At 50.2% G+C, this 25085-nt stretch overlaps 2 protein-coding genes across 6 annotated transcripts; one reads left to right on the top strand and one right to left on the bottom strand.

Moving 5' to 3' along the window:
- Positions 1-1603: 1603 nt before the first annotated feature.
- Positions 1604-21066, bottom strand: pald1a (phosphatase domain containing paladin 1a). 5 transcript variants are annotated; one of them, XM_088285180.1, is made up of 20 exons: positions 20927-21066; positions 15073-15264; positions 14246-14348; positions 13233-13412; positions 12980-13144; positions 12683-12843; positions 12534-12609; positions 12140-12294; positions 11788-11893; positions 11609-11713; positions 11264-11359; positions 11051-11185; positions 10619-10735; positions 10356-10535; positions 10077-10274; positions 9841-9981; positions 9697-9768; positions 8978-9118; positions 3983-4138; positions 1604-2237 (listed from the first exon to the last, which is right to left on the bottom strand). In XM_088285180.1, the coding sequence occupies exons 2-20, from the start codon at positions 15249-15251 to the stop codon at positions 2079-2081; spliced, it is 2625 nt and encodes an 874-aa protein (XP_088141306.1). In that variant the 5' UTR covers positions 15252-15264; positions 20927-21066; the 3' UTR covers positions 1604-2078. The 5 variants fall into 5 exon arrangements, with proteins under 5 accessions (XP_088141306.1, XP_088141307.1, XP_088141305.1 ...); XM_088285181.1 differs by lacking the exon at positions 20927-21066 and adding an exon at positions 18476-18811; XM_088285179.1 differs by lacking the exon at positions 20927-21066 and adding an exon at positions 18539-18811.
- Positions 21067-22401: 1335 nt separating this feature from the next.
- ndr2 (nodal-related 2) lies at positions 22402-25013 on the top strand. The gene is made up of 3 exons (XM_088284748.1): positions 22402-22707; positions 23908-24638; positions 24861-25013. Exons 1-3 carry the CDS (start codon positions 22440-22442, stop codon positions 25011-25013), a joined length of 1152 nt encoding a protein of 383 aa, XP_088140874.1. The 5' UTR covers positions 22402-22439.
- The last annotated feature ends 72 nt before the right edge of the window (positions 25014-25085 follow it).

Genomic DNA, 25085 nt, shown 5'->3' with positions numbered 1-25085 from the left:
TTTGTGTATCAAGCACATTTATAGCCACTTTGAATTGAGAGTTGGGAGACTTTGGGCAGATTTTTTTCAGAAAAGACCCACAGCACTATGGCAGATTGTTGGCACGTATAGGACACAGGCAATAGTTAGCCCAAAAAGTCCTGATGCTACAATGTCTCCGAACTTTGATCCCTTCAGGCTTTATGTCGCTTATGGCAAAATGCACAATGATGTTTTCCTTCGTAAGAAAATGCTTTGTGAATAGGGGAGATTGTTGTCCCTTATAAGACACAGCCAGGACATTTAGTTGTTTTGCCACCTTGAACTTCATCAAATCTTGCAGATAAAAACATTTGGAAAATGTCTGGCCGGGCTTTGATGACGATTGTTGGTAAGAAAAGGCCATAACAATACGGCAGATTGTTGGCACGTATAGGACATCTGAACAGATATATTCCGGCATTTCTCGACCAAGTCGGTGCCCAGCAAAGGTTTTCATTAACTTGTGCGGCGAGGTGTGTAATACCTGAATTTTAGCATCTCGGTTTTCAGATTACGATCATCTCTTGAAAAAATGTTGAGGCGTCGCGTGGCCGCGAGGCGTTTGTGCTCGACCGCCTCCCTGTCCGCCGTGCCCCCCCCCCTTTTTTTTTTTGTTTGCGACATCCTCCGCCTCTCAATGGGGCCCTTTGTCCGCCGTAATCTCGAGATCCTTCGCAACCTCCGGGTCGGGTTTCGTGCTGGAGAGGATTGCAATGAATGTTTCAAAGAGGAGGAAGGGGCCTCCGTAGCATCCGAGACCCCCCCCCCGCCCTCACCCCAATACACCCGCACCCTCATCCAATGTCCTCAAGCTTATCTCGACTCGGAGTTAAGAAATCGGCTTTCTGTGTATCGGCGCGTGCTGTCAAGTGACGGGACCTCGTCAACGGAGGCGACCGGCTTTCAGAGGGAAAAAAAAAATTCAGGTCAGAAATTAGGGGGGAAAAAAAGGTCATTTTTGACTTAAAGGACAACGGTTCATCCGTATTTTCTGGCGTTTTTTTTGGTCGCTCATGAACCACAATTGAGTTCCTGAGAGAATTTCCATTTGCGGAGAGGCTTGCGATAACGGCGACAACCTCCGAGCTCCCAAAGATAAGACGAGACGGGAAGCGATCAGGCGTATCCCAATTTCAAAGGCGCGTCCGAGGACACTTTTAAAGCAAGAGCCCGGCCAGCCAGATGAGCCCGTTTGATGTGGCCGAGCCGACGGAAGACGGAAGACGCCGGCGCGTCAGACCCGAGCCACAATGCGTCATCTGTTCGCCTCTCCTCGGCTTTGCTGCTCCCCCTCGCTTCTGACGTGGACGCCAGACAAGAAAAGAGACCGGCAGCCTTCTCCATGGCGGCGGCGCGTTTGCGGCACCAGATGATGAGAAGATAAGTCAAAAAAAAAATAAAAAACGGAAACTCAGGAAGTAGAAAAGCAGGAGCGTAAGTTGCAAAACAACAATTTTTAATTGAAAAAAAGACAAAAAAATGATACAGCAACAATTGTCTCATTGCCATGAGAAAGTCGGAATTTTAAGGAATAAAATCAAATAAAAAAAAAAAATTTAAAAACTGAATAAAGCGCTTCAAGTCATAAGACGCAACAAAAAGTTTTTATTTCATGAGAAAAAGTTTAGTAAGAACATCAAAAAGAAAGGTTGGCATTTTACAAGAATAAAGTCAAAGTATTACAAAAAAATCCAAATTTGACAAGAATCAAGACAGAATTTAGACGAAAAAAAGAAAGATAAATATTAGTGACTAAAAATAGGTTTGATGAGCGACGTCGACCTGCTAATGTCAACAATCAAAAGCCGGCAAAATGTTCGGCCGTCAAGTTGGGACGAAGTGGAGTTGCAAGTCTCAAGGACACGCACACACATTCCTAAACGCGCAACAGTCCATCGAGTCGTTCGTGTCGTCGTGTCGAGTCGGACGAGAAGAATTTCGAGTCACAAGTCGGCAAAACTTGCCGGCGACGACTCGAGCGGCCTTCTCCGCTATTCCGTTAAAACCGCGTCCGCGTCTTGTTTTTTTTCTGACCGTTGCAAAGCAGGCGCTCGCCCTCACAGGAAGTGTCCTCGGAAGGGAAGCTCCGGAAGAAGGTTCTGCTGCTGCCAGCGCCAGCGCAGCCGGCCCAGCGGCACGGCGCCGTCCGTCGGGCTCTTGAAGTCGCAGAAGCTCAGCCGGTCGAGGACGTGGTACACTCCCGCCCTGGAGGCCACCTGCCGACCGACAACAGTCAATCGAGTCGCGCGCCACAAACAATCGCGGCGTGTCACAATGACGACATCGCACCGAGTGTTGTTTTGATTTCTTTTTCATTTGCACGATTTTGCATTCACGGGATGGAGGGATGCAATCATTATTTTTTGCTTTTCTAGCCTGTGAACAGAAGAAGGTGCAGAGTGCATTGAGGCTGCAAAATAGAATTCTTTTCTGTCACGCGTGGGCTTCGCACATCAGAGACTTCAGATCACATGTGACTGTGAACAATGAGCTCCTGCCTTCAGGGCTGCTATTAAATGAGCGCGCACGTGCACGTGGCGCCGGACAGTGGCCATCCGACACGGCAGCTTACGTAAGAGCGGCTTCGTGTGTGTGCGTGATGGCGAGGACCCCCCGCCGCCGCCGGTGACACTTTGGGCTTGTCATGACTGATCCCGCCACGGTCACTGGTGACAGGCTAACGATCGCGCCTGCGGGCCGCTTGGCTGTGATTGGTTGGGAAGGCGGCGGGCTCAGCGGCAATCGGGCCACTCGGCACGCTTAGATGACGGCTCGAGCGGTGAGAAACGTCTTTTTCAACACCTTCGCGAGCCGCTGTGAGACCCGCTCCAACTAACCCAACAGTCTCAATGACCATGAAAGCTTTTGGGGACAAACTTCCAATTGAATGCAAATTGCAAACAAACGAGGTCCCTCATTGTGTGAACACTTTGCGTCTTGGACCGCACAAGCCTTGAAACAAGTCCAGACCTCGTAGGAGACATTTAAAAAATTTTTTTTTGTCTTGGCTGCACAGGCGGGCACTTGACCCGTCCCCGCCCGCCGGCCGTGATCTTGGTACCCTTCTGGCCCGGACTCTTCGGGCCTCTTCATAAAAATTGCCGGCGTCTCGTTGTTGCAGGCTTGGTTGCCAGATGAAAGAAATGCAATCGTTGCGAGCTCACCAGTCCTCAACTCCGAAGAAAACGCTCAATGCTGGGAACTTTGCCTGTTTCGTGATCAGAATGAAACCAACACTGGCCTCGTCGTTATCGACGCGAGCAAGCGGGTGGCGGCCACGATTGACTTCATCGCCTTTGCCGGCAACTTCAGCCGACATCCCGCGTCTTTTTCAATTTCTTTGACTTGCCCACGTTTGACCTGAAAAGTCTCAAGATGGCCCCCCTGCAGTCGCTTTCCGCGCAAACTTTTGCCATGAATTTATTGCGTGCGCGTTCCAATTTTTGGAGACGCAACGCACATATTTGCGATTGCGAACAGGAAGGATATGCCTCCGTTGAGCCAGCATATTTCTCTGACAGCTGTTTTCTCAGCGATTGTTCCAGTCTGTTTTGGAATTCCGGCCCAACACGGACAAAAAAGACGGCAGGGCAAATTTCAAACATTCTCTCGCTTTTGGCCGTCGTTTCCCGGGGACTTCTCGGCGGAAGGCAAAGCGTGAGCGCTTTTGGCGGAATCACAACAAAGACTTTTGTCGTCTTTGCCGCTCTGCCGTCACCATTTGGAAGGGATTGAATGCGAGCACGTTCGCCGCTCGGCTTTCACACACACGCAAAAAAAAAAAAAATGACACGCAGGTGCTCGGTTCATGACGGCGACATATTCATCGTATATGTTGATGCTCACTTTGCTTCGGAAAATGAAAGCTCCACCGTGACGACGGGTGAGCGGCGCATTGCGCGTTTGTGTGACGATCAGCTGAAAATCTGCGTCGGGCTTTTCGGTCTGCCGCAAAATGTACCTGCTCCATCCAGAGTGCGAAGGAGCGCTGCCACGCGTCTTTCTTCTCCAGGTGCAGGTACGTGTTGAAGAGGATGAGGTAGATGTAACGCTCCAGGTACCGCAGGCTCGTCAGCAACAGTCGATGGCGCTCCTTCTCGGACTTGCCGCTTTTGATCTGGACAAAGACGAGTTCAAAGTCCCATTTATAAAGAGTCACTTTTTTATTTCTTTTCTTTGCATATCTTTAAATGAATGCTAATTAACAGCTTTCCATTGGCCCCGCCCACAAGGGATACGCACGTATTGACGAATAAAAGATGCAAACCTCTTGACGACAATTGTCTCTTTCTTTTGCGGCCATTTTATGGGTTTTGCCAGCAAGAAAGTTGTGAACAGAAAAAAAAAAAGCACATTTCCTTGCAAAACCACAATTATTATCAATGATTGGACTGAAAGTTTCACGATGAAAACAAGGTCTCCAAGTGAAGCGGACGTGAGGAAGGAAGTCAGCAAAAAAAAAAAAAAAACTTCGGCAATTAGGTTGCATTCAATTGAAGGCTTCAGTCAAAAAGAGTTTTTTTTTTTTTTTTAAATTCAACATTTTCCTGATCGCGCTTGGAGCCTCAAGGACTTCCCATTACGGCCGCCCGGCCTCCAGATGCGTGTGTGTGTGTGTGCGCGCGCGTGTGTGTTGAGGGCCACATGCTGCGTCGGACTGCGAGCAGATTGTTGACAACGTCAGGGAAAACGTTTTCAGGCTTTGTATTTCTTGGAGTCAATCAGCGACTTCGAAGTGGCAAAAGTACTCGCAGTCCTCCAAGCAAAGTGCAGAAACGGCGCTCGCTTGACTCGCCGCGTTCGTTTGTTCTTAAACTCAGCTTTCACAAACTCCATTTACTCCGAAGCGGGACTCGGCGACACACGTGGCGGCGTAACTGAAGCTCGCTCGGACCCCAAAAAATGCATCAATAGAATTGCTCTTAATTCGGGGGGAAAAAAATCTGGTCAAAAAATGAGCACCGATTTAACTTCTGCTTTAAATTGTAGAAAAGGAAAAAATACGTCTCGACTCGGAGATGCAAAAGTGAGTCTTCCAAAAAAAAGCTGTTAGGCTAAATTGGCTCATGAGAACAAATGAAAAAAAGAATTTTTTTTTTTTTTTTTAACTTGGCAACTGTGCTTCCCACCGCTGAGGCTCACCAAGTAGGAGGTCTCGCGCTGAAAAAGTGGGCAGCCGGCGCACCATAACGTGATCATTCCAGCGCGCAATGACGCAACAGGGGGGTTTCCGTTTCCAGCCGCGATTGAAGCCCAAATGAGCCGCAGTCCAAGAAACAACATTTGGACCAAAGATGGAATGTGCCGTCTGCTGTCAAACAAAAAAAAAATAATCTCTCAGCTCGGCCTTAGGTTGCGTACTTTTTGACAACCCGATTACCATGTGTGCCTAGGACCCCCGAAAATATCCACAATCTACAAATGAGGTCGGGTCGAGGCGACAGAGAGATCCATATCGGCCGTTCCACTTTAGCGCAAGCGGCCATCGTGCGAAGCGCCTCGCATTCAAATCTCAAAGCAAAGCAAAGCAAATTTGCGCCGTCTGGAGCGGAGAGGCTCGACGCGCGCATAGAGCAGCAAATGCCAAACGTACGTGCCGATTTGCAGGCGGGCTCACAAGTGAAATTCCTCGATGGACGACCGCCTCACTTTGGCTCGCACGGACGTACGCGCTCATGCTTTGCTTTCCAGGAACGACCAACCAACAAAGACACCGCCTGAATGTTTTTTTCATTTGCTTGATGAGCTTAAACCTTAAAGTGGGAAAATGCTGAAAAAAGGACGAGGGAAATGACCACATGATTTTACGCTTATTAAAAAATATATATCTAAAAAACAAACAAGGCAATCGCCGAAGCAAACTTGTTTTCCGCAAATATCAGCTGGCCTCGACTTGAGCAGCGAGCGAGCCGAGGCGGAGATGTTAATCGCTTCTCCAGACGACGCTCATCTGTCTTTTTCCAAAGTCGAGGTGGATTTGTAGAAGCTGGCGAGCAAGTCTGTACTCTTGCGGTTAAGACTCGTTTAAGGCTCGTGCGTCACCACCGAGCGGAGAACGCATAGCCGACATACCTTGAACATTTGAAACGGACGAGCCGCCAGAAAAAAAAAAAGGAAAAGGAAAAGGACGAGTTGTGTGTCATTTTCATGACTGGAAAAAGAGCAACAGGATCTTCAGCGGGGAGAGAGAGAAAGCCAGCGACCAGGCTGATGAGGCCAACGTGCGAGACGTGCGCCAAGTCAGTCACGAGCGTTTGCTCGCTTCAATTTGGACGGCAAATCGCCGACGTGACTGACGGGCCATCATCGGAATCAAAATTCCAGCGCAAACGTTTGCAAAGTCAGCAGGAGGGCAAGGATGTGAAATGAAACGTCAACAAGACACAAAAGCCGCCATTTGAAAAAGATTTTGAGTCCGGGGCATCTTGGGCTCTTTCACGCTTTTCGGGAGGCGGTCTTGAGGTTGCCGCGTTCAAAGGCGGCAAAGTTCTTCGAAATATTCGCATTCGTGGAAAGGGGCTCGTCTCGCAAGACTTTCCACATGCGACGGCCGCCGGCTTTCGGTTTTCGGACTCGCGCACCATCAAAGTGACGGCGGACGCGTCGTTAAAAAAAAATAGATTAAAATGTGGCATTGTTAGGTCAGAAAAAGAAAAAGTGTCCAAGGAGCAAGATTGGAAGAAACGCTTGAAAGACGTTTAGCGGGCGTCGGTGATGACGGGCGCATTTAGCCGTCCGTCTGTCAACGAGGCAAATTGTGAATTAAAGCAAACAAGTGCAAAGGAAATGCGGCCAAAGCCACGGCAATCAACGGCCACGCTTTTGTTCCGCCGACTCATTTTGTCGATCGCGTCGAGGTCGAGCTCAAGAACAAAAGGGCCATCGACGACATGAAAATGTTGAACGCAGACGCGGGCAAAGTTTCAAATCACGTGGGATGATTAAAGCGGCTTTTTCAAAATGGCGTCGACGCGACTTACTTACTCGCGAGTCGTTTCGTCTCCGGACGGCTGCAACAAATTTAGCGCAGAGGCCAAAGCCTGAAACGAAACTTACGGGCTATGATGTTCATTGTTTGGAGTGTCTGGAACGGATTCTTTGATTTCCGTTATTTCTTATGCAAACGATCGCTTTGGTTTTGTAGCATTTTGGTTTTTTTAGTAGCCGTGCTGTTTTCTAGCGTCACGCCAAGCATGCTGTGAAAGAATTCTCCATTTTCAACGAATGACTTTCCGATCGCCGCTGCATCGAAGCGAAACATTCGAAATAAATATAGAAACGACACAGAGAACATTTTCCAGGCCAGACGAACAAAAAACGCGGAATGTTTGGCTCTCGTTGCATCGTCCATCTTTCCGAAAGACGTCTCGTGAGGCCTTCTTCCCTTTCCCCAAATATTTTCCATTCCGCCGTTCAAACCGTGGGTGGGGGTGGGGGGGGCGTCTTTTCGTACGCATTGTGATTTGCCCTCATTCATTCTTAATTTGCGGATTTCACCAGCGAGCGGGCGGGCAAGTCATCCTCTTCCGAGCTGCGACGACGCGATCCTCGACTGTCGGCCGTCACAATTTGTCCTCCAGCGCTGCGGACGCGGGGGGTTGGGGGGGGGGGCACTTGGCAGCACGGTGATTCATATACAATTAACCAAACTCCCCCTCCTTCCTTGAGCAGGCCCCTCTCCGAGCTGCTGGATCTTTCAGGTCTCTGAGAAAATCTCTTTTCTCGATGGAAGACGTTTTCCAACCGCTGGCAAAGTGGAGGAGGGGGTCTTTAAAGGAATATGAGTGGGGGTGTTCCGCTAGAAGAGAGAGAGACCGAGTGCTGGTGAAATGTTCCCCTCTTGGAGAAACATCTGGCACTGTTTAGCACCTGGCCTCTTGCTTTCAACCAAAGAGGAAAGTGGTAGGGGGGGGGGCGTTCTAGAGGGGGGGGCACTCACGAGCCAAGCGGCGCCTCAAGTTGGATTTTGACTCGAGCGGCTCATTTGTGTCAGTTAGAAAGCTCTCGATCACGAACACTGACGCACCAACTCACCCCCGTACGCGCCCTCAAAATCGAACGGCGGGCATCGCAATACCTTTCCATGAAATTAGCAAACATTCGTGCGTCGCACAAATGAGACATTTTGCTTTCTAATCAAAGTATCGGATTATGAAGCTCAAAATGATAGCACATCGCTGGCTCGGATCAATCATTCTTGAACTTTTAAGTCACGTGCCCTCAAGTTTTCTTTCCAAAAGCAAATGTGATCATAAAAGTTGCAAGCAGTTGACCTTTTTCGCGGACGGTGAACGTTGGCGGAAGACAATACGGCGCATTGATGGCGCCGGGGAGCGGGCCCGGGTGGCTCCGACTCCTCCGGGAACAGCTGGCGTGATGATTGCCGTGTTTGTTCAAAACGGAATAAAGCCGAGCTTCTGTCTGCCACAAGCGGCTTTTGTTCTCCTTCACCTTTGTTAGTTTGCGCAGACAAAACCCATCAAAACCGACCCAAACCACAAATGGTAGCATATTGTTCCTCAACACTGGCCATTTTGTCCACGGCAATTTTCTGCTCTTTCCATCTAGCAACACTGGAAATGGATAGATGAGCAATCTGAAAGCCTGTGACGGATATTAAGGAACATTTCATTTCGTTTTCTGCTTCTCTTGGCTTCTTCTCATCCAACCGGCGTCCATTAAGTTACATCATAATCAATTTTTCCACGCTCGGCCTCTCGTGCCTGCATTCCCCTCATTCATGTGCTCTGGCCACCAGTTGGGGGGTGGGGGGGTGGGGGGGGGGCAAAACAAGCTCCCCGGCGCCCTCTACAGGCCGCAGGCGGTGAGTGCAATCATATCATGACTGGAGTTGATTTTGAGCGATGCGACGGATGCTTTTGACCGCCAGTTTAGGAACCTTTTGAAGTGGTGAACGGACTATAACCACCCCCCCCCCTCCCCCACCAGCTCTGACCTGTCTGTAGGTGCAGATGATGATCTCCCTCAGGTGGTAGTGCATGGGCGTCATGGTCTCGGAGACGGAGTCCAAGGCCATGTCCACCTCCCGCTTCATGCGGTGGCCGTCGGGGAGCAGGCGCACCAGCTGCATGACCACCTGCAAACCAAAGAAAACTCTGACGCCATCATGGGGGGGGGGGGGGCAAAGTTGAGAGCACTTGCAGGCGACTGTGCGGGCTTGTCTTTATGTTATACTTTGGCGCCACCGTGTGGCATTTCTAGGCAAATTTGCAACATATAAGAAAAAAGTTCAATTAGAGGCATACGGGGTTTCCATGACAACCCTGCCACCATTGGCCCCACCGCCTCTTTGCATTGTGTGCAATCAAAACAGACGGACTTTGCTGCTGGTGGGAACCGTTCAAGTTACATTTTTTGCATCAAGGCACTGCAGCAGAAAGTAAACAAGCGTACACAAAGTGACATCCACAAGATGGAAACATGCAGAGAAATGAAAAAAAATGCAAACAAAAGAAAAGAGTGGCACTTTTTTATGTTTATAATAAAATGAAATCAAACTACTCAGAAGAAGCAGAGAAAAAAAAAAAATTTTTTTTTTTTTTACATATTTTAAGTTGTAATTATTATACGACAATTTAAAAAAAAAGATTTTTTTCAGATGAAAATCCTGTTATTCATTCTTACAGGGAAAAAAGTGTGCGGATGAAAACGTACCTGAAATTCCCCCTTCGTGTACTTGGCATCGGGGACGCTAACGATCTCGTCTTCAGGAAACTCGGGAAAGCCCTGCGTGCGACAAACAACTCGTATTTCGCTCCACTTGACTGGCGGAAAGGCGAGAGCGGCGCGCACTCGTACGTTGAAGTGCCACAAAGTGAGCACGGAGAGCACCATGGCCGCGGTGGTCCGGCCTTTGCCGTTGGAGCAGTTGAAGACGAAGGCCGAGCGCGAGTCCTCGGCCAGCGAGCTCTTCATGGCGTCCAGTAGCTTGTCGAAATCCTGCACGTGCGCAAAACAACACCAAATAACACGATCCATCCCTTCAGCCTCGAATCATAAGTGCAAAGAGTTTTTGGGTGAATTAAATCGGTTACCTCCTCCCGTGGGGCGGCGCAATCGGGCAGAGGCACGCGCTGGTAGACGAGGCCCGGCGTGGCCTTTTTGCGCTGCGCCAAAATCTCTTGCGCCGTCAGGACGCTCTTGAACATCTTCATCTGCTTCTCCTGTTCCAGCGTCACCTCCAGCCACTTGTGGGCGCGCAGGATCTCCTCCTTGAGGGACGCCTCCAGCTTCTAAAATCCAAAACAAAGTTTGCGTGCGAGTGAGTGAGTGAAAGGTTAAAAAAAAGAAAAAAGGCGACGTTTCCTCTTGACCTCAATGACGAGCGGGTCCGACGTGGGGATGGCAATGTGCTGATCCAAGCGCGACGGCTCCCTGGGCGTGAAGATCTGCCCGTTGGCTTCCAAAAGCAGCTCCTCCTGCAGGTTGACCCACAGAATGCGGCTGTGCTTGCGTTTCTCGTCCGTCAGGTGGGCCAGCACGGCGGCGGCCGCCTACGTGCGCGCGGAAAACCACACTTTTTTTTCAAGAAAGGAAAAAAGACGATGGAAGACAACGTGCACGAGTGGCGCGACACCTCGGACGTGGGCTGCGCCATTCCGTACACGGGCATCTTGGGCACGCGTCGGAAGTTGAGCGCCTTCATCTCTTTGGCCGTGCTCAGGACGTCGGGCGCCAAATACTCGCCAGCCACCTGCACGGCACAAAATGCGCTTTAACGGTCAACTGGTTAAAAAAAAATAAAAAATAAGGTGACTCATGCATTCACGGTTTCAAGCCATTTTAAAACTTGAAAGGTTGCAATATTATGAGAAATAAAAGGAACACTAAAGCAAAGTCACAATTAAGCTGCAATTTGTCGCTTTGGATTTTGTTTGAGTTTTTAGGTTTCTGACGAGCGTGACATTGACGCTAAAGCTGCAATAGCCCGTCTATGGCATTTGCCATCATGCGTTAGCATGTAGCTAGCAGACTTGCACCGAGCAAGAAAGCAAGCAAAGCGGCTCACCAGGACACGGGCTCCTCTGGTGAGCAGCTCGGGCGACGCCGACAGCTCGGAAAGGTCCATACGGGCCAGCAGGCGGTAGAGCCAAGTGTGGCGCAACATCCACTGGCTGAAGTTGGACACGAAGGCGAGGGGAAACTGCAAAGGCGTCACGTGAATTTAGCGGCCGAGCGACAGCGGGCGCCCGTTGCCATCGACTCGTTCCCGACAACCCACCTGCTCGTGGAGGTACGCGTTGAACACAATCAGGTAGAAGTAGCGTTCCAAACTCTGACGGGTTCTGTTGAGGAAGTACTCTTTGGTGCCGTTTCCCTAAAAGGACATCCATCCGCTTCTTAGGTCAAGTGGAATCCAAGCAGAAATGCTCTTTGCTATGGCCTAAATGGACTTGAGAGCGCACAGCCCTCTGGTGCATTGCAACAACAAACCAGGCAACAAAGATGCATTTGTGGCACTTGAAAAGTGGGAAACTTAAGATTTTGGAAGCCTTTTTTTCTTACAAATGAAGAAAAACGCGTCTCATTGAAATGAGGCCGATGGCCAACGCGGCAAAGCACCAACCTGAATTTGATAATCATCTCCGATGCCCTCCAGTTTCCTTTTGTTCTCATAGATGGCCTCTTTGATGTCGTGCATTTGCGAACACAACGCGATGGCGCGCTCCACCTGATGACAAATGCGCGGCGTCACCAGTGAGCGCCTTCTCGGCGTCGCAATTCAATCCCGTGGGAGAAATTCACCTCTTCCAGGACTTGCGGTCCATTTGGCAGCTTGGCAATCAGAGACTGGATGATGCGGAAAACGCTTCGGGGCTCCGCACGCGCCATGGCCGCCGCCTCCTCCATTCTGGAAAATTGGAATAAGTAAATGGAGAATCGGCAGATTTGTGCAAGGCAAAGCTGCGTCGAATAGTCGTTATCTGCTGGCCTCCTGCAACACGTCGAATTGGATTGTTTTGGCTTTTTTTTTTTTTTTTTTACATTACAGACTCCTCTCACCATACTTGAACAAAATAAAACAAGAACTGTCCCTCATCGAAAATGTAACCTCTCAACTGCATCCAAAGACGGGCTGATGAGAATGAGGCCTTACGGAGGCGGCGGGTGCGAGTCGCCCCGGAGGCGGTTGATGGCCAGGGCGCCGAGGATCATGGCCAGGTTGGTGCGGCCGACGCCCACCTGGCAGCTGAAGAGCAGCGCGGGCGGCTTGGAGGCTGCGTCGCGTCGCAGGGACAAGCCGGGAGTCTCCTGGCGGGGGGGGGGGCAAGCAAGTCAGCCAGGGGAGCACAGCAAGGACACGTACAAAGTACGCTGAAAATTTGCGTCAGGACTTCACCACCACAACAGAATGACTATTGTGCGGATTGGTGGCTTTCAATTTGGAAACAAGATGATCGGCTGCTCAGGTGCGACAAAAGCAGCGTGACAAATTCTCAACTTTTACAAAATTTGCGGACCTGACAGCAGAGTAACCGCGCCGGACTCACCCGGAGGATGTTGACAAAAGCATCAAAGTCTTGTTCCAACGGCGCGCCGTCGACAGGAAGCGGTAATCTGTAATAGCTGCCGACACCGACACAACAAAGGCGGTCGGCGATTTCCGAGCCACGGCCAAAAAAGGACGAGCGGCGGGCACCTGTAGGCCGGCATGGTGAAAACGGGCCGCTTGTAAAGCTCCTCGCTCACGTGGATGTCCTCCTCGCACGTGATCACCACCTTCTGAGGCTCGTCTTTCAGGTACTCGATGTCGTTGTAGACGTAGTAGACGTTTTGGTTCAGCTTGGCAAAGTCGTGGAGCTGCGCGGCGACAACACAAAAACAAGCTCTCCTGGGATCGGCCCTTTTTTTTTTTTCTTTCGTCCGCCACCACCTGGCAGGACGTACGCGAAAACGTTTCTCAGCTTTCTCAGTTTGAAGTCAAAGTCAAGGTCACCTCCTTCCTGACGCTAAGCTCCAGCGCTTCCACCGGCTGCGTTTTTTCCAGGCCGTGGAGGTTTTCGTGGAGGTTCTCCTTCCTCCTGGGGGTGTACGGGACAAAGTCGTCGCCCTTGCGCAAGAACACCACCGGCTCCTCTCGCACGCAGACCGAGACAACCTCCTGGCAAGGAAAAAGGAGAACGATTTTAAAGGCCACCACTTGACAAGTGAGAGGTCATCCTCCCGAAACGGCAAACACGGCGAGCGACCTCGTGTCCTTGCGCTTGAAGCCGCTGCAGGACGCGCTTGAAGCCGCTCAGGCTGGGCTGACCCATCCCGAAGAGCGGGTACGATCCCGCCACCTGACGGAAGTTGGGCGCCCCGAAGGAGCTTGTCGTGCCGAGCACGTCCGCTTTGCTGTAAACGTCCTGCACCATGAAGTACTCGCCCTGGAAGGAAAGGGAAAAAAAAGGGTCCAGCCGTGTGCACGTGAGTGGCAATTGTTTGAAATTGAAAGATAAGACCAACAAAATGTGAAAAATGCTCCTAAATACCGCAAAAACTCAAATGTTTCTTCATTTCTTGGCAGACTTTTTAGTTGCACGCTCAGTGCTGCCATCTAGTGGCAGCGTATTGCAACGTGCAGCAGTTGCAAAGTACATCATCATCATCTTCATCATCAACTTGCACGTGGCAATGACGCTGACGTCATGACAGGGTGGGAAGTGCGTTAATTGGCAGCTTCTGCTTCGTTTGGAGATTTATTTCCCATAAATGTGCGCAAAAATGCTATTTAGGACGCTGCTTGCATTCTGGAAGTTCAACTGAATCCAGACGAAGAGCACACAGTGGAAGCAGAAACATTCAACGAGGTCATGTTGCCTTTTTTTTTTTTTTTTTTCAATCAGAGAGTCGCCGGGACCGTTTGAAATAAAGCTGTGATGATGCAGATACATTTCATTAATGGGTTTTGCGAAGTAAAAAGTGAAGGACCCAAAAACAATTGTCATGTTTTAATGGGCGTAACAAGCAAGCGGCCGCAAAGTTTGAAAGGACGCCGCGAGCATAAAGTTTGACGTGAACTGACAAAAGTCTGCACGCGAGCGCACGCCAGCCGAGGCGGAAGGCGGCAGATCAAAGTGGCGATAAAAGAGCCGCAAGCTTCCTGATACGAAACCCCCGCTCAGCAGCTCGTCAAACGACGCATGACAATGGACCTGCGCCACCGTGCCGTTTGTGTGTGCGCGCGCGTGCGTGCGTGCAAATATGTGGCGTGCTGTACCTGCACCAGGTAATGCTCGGGCATGGCATCTGATATCCGTCCGACTTTGTAGTTGCTCTTGCGGATGTCATCGTGAATCTGAAATTCCTGTTTGCAATTGTACCTGTGCGTGCAAACACACACGCGCACACACACACACACACACACGCACACACAGCGGCATGGTGAGGAGTCAATTCAATTATCAGCCAGTGTTTACAAAGTCTACGCTGACAAACGAGATGATAACAGAGGCAAACACGGAGGCTGGAGGCCAAGGGGAGCGAGGGGGGGGGGGCGACGTCACCAAGAGAGAAGAGTTACGACACTAAGTGGAACTGGGGGGGGGGGCTAAGATAAATGGAATAACTCTAATTTGATTTAAAAAAAGCCTGGAGGCTTTGCCGGGATCATTTTCCACACGGACTAACGTGAGTGCAGTTGCAAGACCACTTGGTGTACTTTGGACAATTTCCAATGAAATCAATCGGCAAAACAGTTTGATAATCGATTCGATGCGTATTCATCGATGAATTGTTGCAGCGCTACACGTCGTACATCGAAATTTACACGAAAGCCGCTAAGGCCAAAACTTTTGCCGAGTCATTCAAGAAGCAGCCAGCTAAGTCGTGCATGCTCATTGGCTGACGGCCAAGCAGGCCCCGCCCCTTAAAGCCATATATACTAAGTCACAGACACTACAGTTGAAGGCGAAGATGGCAACGCCTCCACGAGGGCTGGAGGGGGGCGGGGTTTCGTGCACTACCACGCGAGCGGATCACACCTCGGCAGTGATCAAAGCGGATCGGTACCCAATCCACACAACGCGAATTCGGGGAGGGACTTACGTGATGACCACAGGTGCGACCTTGTTGGTGATGATGGACTTGGCCTTGTTGTTGTGGACGTTGACCGTGTGAAAGGGGCTCATGCTGAGTGACGGCCTGCTGTCGGCCATCCCGTTGCCGTGGACACCCTCAAGCGGCGGCGGCGGCGGCGGCGGCGCTGCGCTGGCAGTCGTACCCATGCTCCACCCGCAGCTGCGGGCCACACAGCAAACGCACTTACAAAACCAAAAAAAAATCAAGTACCACTTTTGCAGAGAGAAACTTTGACGTCACTGGAATACGGAACAAAGCAATACTCAGACATGTATTCTTTATCCTCCGCAAAGAAAAACTAATATTTCTGCCATTCTGAGCAGCTGAGCCCGCCTCCATGTGACCGCTCCGCCCCTCTTTCTCATCTTTTGAGCCCAGTGGGGAGCACGTCCAAGAAAGCAAGTTGGCCCAACCAAAGAAAATATTACAGTCCAACAGCACCTTCCACAAGCTGGCATTTGCTAAAATATCAAATATTCCCGTTCGGCAAATGTCCCCACCACACCTAAAGCAACTCCATCCCTCAGATTTAGCATCAACAAAAGCAAGCAAAAGAATTTGCAAAGCCCGAAACCAAAGTGGCATCTTACGAGAGACTTGCACCTCCAGAGGCTTTTCCGCGCTGCTTGTTGTCCGCCATTGCTCCCAAAATGGAGTGTGAGAACTTGGCAGCCCGTCCCAGCAGAAACCTTGCTCTGCGCCTGCCAGCGTTGTGGGGGGACGGGAAGACGTCCCCATTGGCACGGAGCTTTCACATGTCGTCCTGCTTGGGGGCGGTCGCCACAAAGAAAAAAAAAGAAAGCATGCTAGCGAGCGAGGTACATCTGGCATCCAGATGGCTGCCGTTCAAGTGACTTTGGCGGAGGCCGGCGGTACAAGAGCAAAGTACCTCGGCCGGATCCGTCATTCCACGCCATAAATCCAACTCGGCTCGCAGGATTTCGGCTTCAAGGAGGAAAGCGTCACACTTTGGAGCCCATCTGCACAATGCCTTTCCAAAATTTGGCATCAAGAACTCAAATTCCGAAAACAAACGACAGCCCAACAAGTTTGCCGTCCGCTATCCTGCAAAAGTCAAACCTCACTTTTTTTTTTTTGCTCATTGCATTTTCTTTGAAATCTTGACAAAATTCCCAAAAGTCCCCAAATGAAACGTGCGTGCACAGACGTACTGACTTGACCGCAGCGATTTCAGCGTGCCGCGGCCCGAATTGGCGAGCGCGGCAGCGGCGAGGACGTCTGGGCAGAAAATAGCCCTGAGTCATAAACATCCTCCTCAAGAGCCAAACGAGGCAACTTATCGGAGAGGCCGTTTGTCACCACAATTCCAGGACCAATAAAAACGGATTTCCGATGGCAGAATGGTGCAAGACGTTTTTTTTTGGGGGGGGGGGGTTCCATGAAGCATCGCGGTGGCATTGAGATGATGAAACATTTTCAAGTATTAATGCGATATCGAAAATATGGCTTCATAAAAATGCACTCAAGTATGGGAATAAATTGGCCAACCATTGTGAAACGGAAAAGCAAAAATAAATGGCAGAGAAGTGTGTCGCTAACAACAATGAGGAATATGAAAATATATATTTGAATCACAAAGTTTCCAAAATGAGGTCTCAAAATCATGACGTTGTCGCGCAAGTGTGTCACCAAGCCTTGAGTAAAAAAAAATCTGCATAACTGAAATGACACTCCATCATTCTCATCAAGTCAAAAGAAAAAAAAAGCTTTTGAAATCTCATCATTAGATGCTCGCGTTTAATTGGAGAAAAAAAACAAAACAACGGAGCACAAACGGCTCCCGGGTTGGACTCCGGAGGCCCACTCTGATCCGCTCGCGTCCCTTTTTGAATGTGAACTCGGTGACCGGTGCAAGAAAACCATGGCGACCGGAACCTCCTGCCAGCGCGGCCCAATTGAAATTCCGCCGGCGTCCCGACCTCGGCGTGCCATCATCTTGGGGACAAAAGTGGCGCGAGGCAGGAAAGAGCCTGCAGCTGCAGGATGCATCTGTTGGTGGCCGGCCCGAGGAAGGATGCGGCGGCGGCGGCGGCGGCGGCGGCGGCGGCGGCGGCGGCGGCGCTCCTTCGCAGATGCCGTGCTGCAACGCTGGGCAACTTTTCTCAGCAACAATTTGGAACAAGTCCAAAGTTGCTCCATCATGTTCAATATTGCGACTCGAGCGTCGCGACGACAACCAACAACTCGGTCGTGGCTCATTAATGACGATAAAACGACATTTGACAAAATTGAAAGTTCCTCATTTTGCACCGACCTCATTTGTTTTTTAACTGAGTGAAAGAACGACATTTGAAATTTCTCAATGCAGAAGCGACGACGCGGCACGAGGAAGCGCTCGGTGGCATTCGCTCCGCAACATCCTCTTTGAGGTCGCACACGCGGGTCCAAGCGAACCGCGGCGCGGGACATTGCGACTTCCTGAGCTCCACTGTGTTGAAGCGGCAAGGAAATGAGCTCAGCGCTTCCTCTGGCGACGGCATTTTGCGCGGCCGCTTGCTCGGCAGAAGGAAAGAAAAAAACAAGTCAAGATGATTCGGACACAAAATCTGCGGTAACGCTTCCGCCTGCTTTGCTGACAGCCCAATGACAAGCTACTAAAAAAAGCCTTTGCACTCCTACTTTTAAAATGGCTGCCTGTCATTTCTTTCAGTCGCCAGTTTTTCCATTCCACGCTCAACCGACCGCAGCGTTCTGCGTGCAACCGCCTCAACGGGTTTTGTTCGCTGGGCTCTGGCGGTCCTGCAGCGAGCTGGCGCGGGACGTCCAAATTGGACCAAAGTTCAAATGGAATCCAAAGACAATTTGGGTGCAAGGCTCGTTCCAACTTGGAAGACTCACCAATCAATCGCAGGCCACCAATTCCATCACGTGTGCAAAGATTGGAACGCGGCCACAAAAGTGGCCCATTTTTTCAACCTTCAACACTCGCAAGGCATCGACGACATCAGCGGGCAGCGCATTTCCGCAGCTGCTGCTTCAGTTGCTGTCACTTTTGTCTCCGGCGTGCTCGATGGGGTTCGGGTCAGGGGACTGGCGTGACCGTTGCGCAACACTCCGCCCGCTTGCCTTCAACAACTGCTTGGCGATAGTGTCCATGCGCACTGCCCAAATGTCATCAGAAGACGAGCCGAAACGCTTCCATCAATAAATATCAGGCAAGCGCTTCCACGGGCGACCAACGTCTCTCGGCAATCTCGCAACAGCTCAACATCAGGAAAGGAAAAAAGAAAAATGGAATCAAATCAATGATGAAATTACTTTGACAGATAAACGACTTCCACATGTGAGCAACCCGTCGGTCCGTTTTCAAAATCAAACGTGGCCCCGAAGAACAAAAGTTTGCCCGCACCTGCACGACGGCGTCAGTTACGTCTGCGATCTTTTTGAGGCTCGTGTAGACTGTAAAGTGTACCTAACACTCCGCTGCTGAGTCCAGCATCCCAGAAACAAAAACATTGAAAAATAAATCAAAAAGGCAAAGAGCTCTCCGGGGCAGGCGTCTCAGTGGCACATCCTGGCCGGCGCTTCTCCTAACGAGCGAGCGAGCGAGCGTGCGAGTCATCTTCGCAGGCAGGCCAAGAGGCGGCGGCGCATCCTGTCGACGGACGCGACCTTGAAGCAGGCACAAATTTGGGCCGTTTTTTTTCCGGTGCAGCAGCAGTGTGAGGAGCATGTGCCGCTGCGTAAGAAGAGGATGTGGGGGCGGGACCCGCACGAGCGGCTTACTCATCAGCTCCCGTCCAATCGCTGCGAGCGTAGCCTCCTGGCAACACGCTGCCTCCCCCACACACACACGCACGCCACACACCTTTTAACAAGACTCTCCAAACACAATTGAAGCAGCGACTCTCCAAATTACTGACAAAACTACTTTCAGCATCGAGACGATCGCATATGCCACTCGCCCGTTGGTTCAACACGAAAAATGAAATAAATCGTGTCGTCATTTATTGAAGAAAAATGTGCGTCTTCTCTTCAATTCAAGGAATCTTGGGTGCGCATGCCGCATGGCCACCCGCTCACCGATTTCATACACACACGTGGCCCCTGACTGCTCGGTGATGTTTGTCATTCTTTGCGGAGGATCAACAATATATGCCAGTGACGATTTCGGGCTGAAACGAGGTCCCTTCGTTCAAAGGCCATTTTTTTCCGCCTCGAGTAGACGTGTGTTGGAGGGCGCCGTTTTTTTCGACACCACAGATTTTGCCAGACCGGTCTGGAACGCGACCCATTGGCGTTGACTTTACTGTGTACGCAGCGAAACACTTCTAGTTTGGCCGATGTTTTTTGGCACGGCCACATCGACCACAACAAGTCTCGTCTCCTTGTTTTGGTATAAAATGGACGTCTGGTCACAAAGGCCCAGTGAGGAAAACCAAAACGACAGCAGCAGGCAGGCGTCAACAATGGCTGCCAAGCCTCCATTAAACGTTCAGACAGCACGCAAGCAAAACGGGGGCTGACGAGCGCATACAGACGGCATCGCGTAAGCCGAATTCACGACGACGCTCTAATCAGTCCATTCATTAGCGCTTAACGCGTGGCGTGCAGGAGGCAAACACCGCCGGCAGCTGGCCAAATAAGTCGGCTTAAAGCTGCCGCTTCCGACTCGCCATCATGCCGAGAGGGTCCCGTTTCATCTGCAGATGCCACCAAAGACCACAATGTGGGAACGTTCTCTTCCAAAACCAGAACGCTCAACAGTCCGACATCGCCGCCGATTTCCAAAGGCAAATTCAAAGCAGCCACACCAGTACCAGGACTGACCGGTTGGTGGCAGCAGTAGGGCAAAGAGTACGAGTAGGAGAAATAGAACTAGAATACCCCCCCCCCAAAAAAAAACAGCAAAACAACTACATTTCTCTGTATGATCACCTCCAGAACAAGATCACCGAAAACAAGCGAAAAAGAGGAAATGTCAGATTGACAGAAACAAAATGTCCTCGGCCTGGCACGCCGCGTCTCAGAACAGGAACCAGGAGAGGGAACAATGTCACCACAGATAGCACGTTGACATGAATCAAATCAGTCTTCTGCCAAAAAAACTTTTTGCGTGCTCCTGAAATTTGACATTAAGATTAAAATGACTTTTACTTAATGTCCAATCGGGCCCTCCAAAGATGATGATTGCCACTTTAATTAAGCCAACACTTGTCAGAAAGCAAATGTAATGAAGAACCCCCCCTCCCCCGAAATAAATTGTCGCCAAATGTTCTTCTGCCCTCTAGTGGCAGAGCACTAAACTATCGTGATTGTCGCTCGTCATCGATGAACAAACATAAAGCCAAACTTTGCGGCACCTGCAATCCAGATTGATTGGATCCCACATTCACTTTTTTGCATTGCTGTTGCAAGGAGTGTGTGTGCGCGGAGGGGGGGGGGTCCTTTATCTACGCAATCACATTCGCTCAAGATCAAGGCGTCGGGGGGGGGGGGGGGGGGGGGGCAGTTTCGCACTCCCCACCTTGATTAATTGCAGTTGCCTCTGTCGGTTTCAGTCATTATTCTGTCTTCGTCATGCTCCAGGAACGTGTGTGTGTCGTGGGGGCTGGGGGGCAAAACACATGGGTGCCTCTTGCCCCCCTTCCTTATTTCTCCTTTCTCCGCACTTTTGCATTATTTTGGGGTGAACGCTTCCAAACAAGATGAGTTAGCTGCGAGAGGCTAAAGTTAGCATCCTCGTGGCAAGACGCGAAAAAAAAGACGAAGCGAACTAACGTTAGTTGCCGAAAACGGACCGAGAGCTTTCCACCTCCCCCCTCCAAAAATAAAAACTTTGCACAAGACGCGAACTCACCATTGCAGCTCGCCGGGCGACGAAAACGCTCCAAAAAACAAGAAAAAAAAAACAAGCTGATGGGGCCGAAGGGAACCGGGAAAAGGATGGAGCCGGTGGTTGCCGTTTTCCCCCTCACGCCACTTCACCCATTGATGTTTTTTTGTGTTTTTCCCCCTTCTTTCTTTCACAAGGAGGTGAACGTGTGTACGTGCGTGTGTGTGTGTGGGGGCGGGGGGGGGGATCTGGAGTTTCCACGAAGGCGGGGGAAGTCAAACTGCGCATGCGCAAAAACCAGGCTGAATGCCGAAGGAGCAAAAAGCAGATTATTAATGACAACGTCAACCCAAATAATTTCTTGTCATGATGACATGATAACTTGTGTTTGTACGACTAAAACGAAACACACACATACACGTGGTGTCATTTTAATGCTAAGCACATATTAGTGGGAAATGACAATCAACATTCATTATAAAGCACTTCAACCAAAAAAGTTCGATACCGCGAGCAAACATTCTACCTAGATCTAAATAAAATGATATTACATTGACAATATGTTTTCAATTAGACTGTCCTTTACTTTGGCAAATGACTCGTTGTTTTTTCGCTTTTGCACAGTTGACATCAGGGAGCCAAAAATGCAAACAGTCCCGCTGGCCACAATCAGTCTGTCAGAGGTCCAATCCGGATCCTGGGGAGTGGAATCGAGAAAGAGAAAAAACAAGAAAACGCATCAAACGCTTGTTTCAAGAAAAGTAGATGTTATTGCTCATTTAGTCCGCTAGGGAGCGCAGTGACAACAACTTTCATTTTTAATGACAATTAAAAACAATATTAAAACAATTTTTATATTTCTTGTATCTTATGTGTGTTGATTTGTTTGCTCATGTTACTACAATAATTAGTAAAAAAAAAAGCTAATGTTACATTTTTGTTCAATATTTTCGCCAATTAATCATTAACAATATTTTTTTCAAACTAATTATATAGTTTATATTATGTAATAATTTATTTCATTAGGTATCGTGTTTATGCATTCATGTTAAATAAAAGACTAACGTATTAGTACAATGAACAATTTGCTTATACATTTATCAAAAGGATGTCTATTAAATCATTAAGTCATGATCTATAATGAAATAAATAAGTCATTGTTTTTAATTGATTTTTTGTAGTTCATATTTGTATTTATTTCAATTATGCTGAGTACAAAACTTTGCCCATGCACTTCAACCGTGTGCGCGTGTGTGTGTGTGTGTGTGTGCTTGTAAACACGCACCCCAACTCACCCGGGCGGCCTCATTAGCAGCTGAATGGCTGATGAGCTGTCAGGTAACACGTCTTGAGGACGCATGTCAACCTCCTTTAATGTTCTCAGCTACTTGTGGAACATGAAAGGTAGGGCGGGGGGGGGGGGGGGGTCACCGTGCAGAATGCGGTTGCAGGAGGGGGGGGGTTGTCGTCTTGAGGGTATATAAGACACCCCTGGAGATGTGGGCCCAAATTGTTGTTATTGCTCTCGGGGTCCGACATGCGCTCATTGCGAGCCTCCCCGCTGTTGCCGGTTCTCCTCCTCTTTGTCCTCCTCCAGCAGCAGCAGCAGCCAACCAAGGGAGTCCGCTTGCAGCACGCCCGCAACCGAGCTCGGCTGCACGGAGTCGCCGTGGGAGGCAGCGGGCAGCACCTGCCCACCTACATGGTGCACCTGTACCGCCACTTCAAGCTGGCCAACGCGTCGGATGCGGCCGAGCAAGATGCCGAGAGGCGAGCGGACACTGTGAGGAGTTTGACGGCCAAAGGTGCGTTTTTTTTTCATGACATTCCTGCAAAAAAAAAAAAAGGGGGGGGGGTCTGTCGGGGTGGGGGGATGCCAGACGAGCAGAGGGGCTGCAATCCACATCCCACTCGGGGTGAGGATCAGCCAGTCTAATTCTCAAAGCAAACCTCTCGCGCTCCTGCTTCTCTTTTTCTTTTTTTTTTTTGCTTAATTAGTCCTTGTTGATTGAGCATCTCGCCAGACGCGCCCCCTCCTGCTCAAATCTCTACTACACAAGTGGCCTTAGTTCTTTTTTTTTCCTGCCTTTTCACACTTGTCCTGATTAAATTAGAGGCGCAGGGGATTTGTTACCTCCTTCTCGGCTTCCATTTCGCTGTTAGGTGTCAAGAGTTTGTACCTATTTGTTTGGCTGAGTGAGCAGGAAATGCACAAGGTCAACTCGCCGAGATGGGAAATAAAGAATGGCATGCAGCTGCAGGGCGCTCTGGCTTGCATGCTAGGTCAGTTTCGGGGCTCTTGGATTTGAGTGGATTAAGTCGCTCATGTGATGCTCAAAGATGACATCGTGAAGATGCTCTTTAAACCTTTCCTTTAATTCCAACCACGCCTGAACACAAATAGCCAAAACACTCCCACCGCATTCCCAAATTTACATCCCCTGGTGGCCTCTCAACCTCGCGCTGTAAATTTTTATTATGTATTTATTTTTATGTAGCAAAATTGTCACTGTCATAAACCCCAACCAAGTGTGGCCAAAGTCAGAATCACGACAAAAATATAAAAGCGGCTGTGAGCCACGTCCCCCATTAGCAAGCCTACTTTTCTATCTTTAGTTATATTATTATTTTCATACATGTTTTTTTTTTTAAATATTCACTTTGTGTTGAACTTGAAACACATCTGCCATTTTCTAAGTGCGTCATGATCATTTCAAACTGTGTGGACGCAAGTGCATAAATGTCGTCTTGTCTTTGTATGCATTTCAAATAATTGTTCTGGCGCGTTCACAAATTCATGCACACTTGAGAAAGAAAAACACCATTTTTTTTGTCCTGTGTGCCGCAACCTGGCGCTTGAGATCCCGCATCCCTCGGGTGGATTATGAGAGTTTTAAAAAGAGAAGGACCGTTTTAAGTCCATCTTTCCTTCCTTCCTTGTTTCGTTCCTCCGGACGAATCGGACTTGTTATTGAGCAGCTCTTTTGTGTCTTGTTGTCCAGCAGGTTTGGCGCTCAGACACGGGTTGTGGGCGGCCACGTTTGACCTCCACGCCCTGCTGTCCGACAAGCAGATCCAAGCGGCCGAGTTGAGAATCCGACTCCCGCCGAGCGCCCCCAACGCCTCGGTGGCCGTGTACCACCAGCAGGGCCCCGAGTGCCACCCGGCGTCGGACATCTGCCGCCAAGAGCCCCAGCCGGTGGGCCTCCTGGGCCCGTCCTCCCTGGTCTCCTCCTCCCGCAGCTGGAGGGTCTTCAACATGACCAGCCCGCTCCTCGCCTGGCTGGGAGAGAAATCCGCACTCAGGCTCCGACGCCAACGGGGGAGGAGGAAGGCGGAGGCGGCGCCTCCCGACCTCGGCCCGGCGGCCGACCAAGCTTTGCTAGTCATCTTCTCGCACACCGGGTCCGACCGCAACCCCAAAGCCAAAGCCAGCTTGCTCCACACGGCCGAGCGCTCCAAGTTCCTGAGCCCGGCCGACACCGTGCGGCCCCGGCGCTGGCCTCCCAAGAGGCGCAGGAGCAAGCGGGGTCACAGGGAACCGACGAGCAGGGCCCCCGGGTGGGGGGACGCCGAGTCCCTGTGCCGCAGAGTGGACCTGCACGTGGATTTTAATCACATCGGCTGGGGGTCCTGGATCATCTTCCCCAAAAGGTACAACGCTTACCGCTGTGAGGGATCCTGCCCGGGACCCTTGGGCGCCCACCTCAACCCGACCAATCACGCTTACATGCAGGTAAGCGGGAAACAATCCGCATGACATCGGGTCCGATCGAGCAGGAGGAGGGAGCATTGAATGATTTGCATTCAGAAATCGTCTTTGGTTTTGAGTGATTCATCGACGAATAATATCGGCTGAGCGATGACGTGGTCATGGCGTGGCGGCTGTAACTTAACTTAACTTAACTGTATTTTCCATGCCCACCTCGTGCTCTCTCTCTCTTTGTTTGGCCCGCAGAGCTTACTGAAGCATTACCACCCCAAGCGAGTGGCCTCGCCGTGCTGCGCCCCGACCAAGATGAGCCCGCTGAGCATGCTCTACTACGAGAACGGCGAGATGCTCCTGCGGCATCACGAAGACATGATGGTGGACGAGTGCGGCTGTCAGTGAGCACAGCGCAAGCAAATTTCAAAACCAACACACTTAATAGCGGAAAGGGGGGAGCTCTTTTTCTTTCACCAT

The sequence above is a fragment of the Idiotropiscis lumnitzeri genome, chromosome 20 (genome assembly GCF_059441095.1).
Source record: "Idiotropiscis lumnitzeri isolate Australia: NSW breed Sydney's pygmy pipehorse chromosome 20, RoL_Ilum_1.0, whole genome shotgun sequence".
Lineage (NCBI taxonomy): Eukaryota > Metazoa > Chordata > Actinopteri > Syngnathiformes > Syngnathidae > Idiotropiscis > Idiotropiscis lumnitzeri.
The sequence above is the reverse complement of the archived record's forward strand: the minus strand, read 5'-3'. Positions and strand labels throughout refer to the sequence as shown.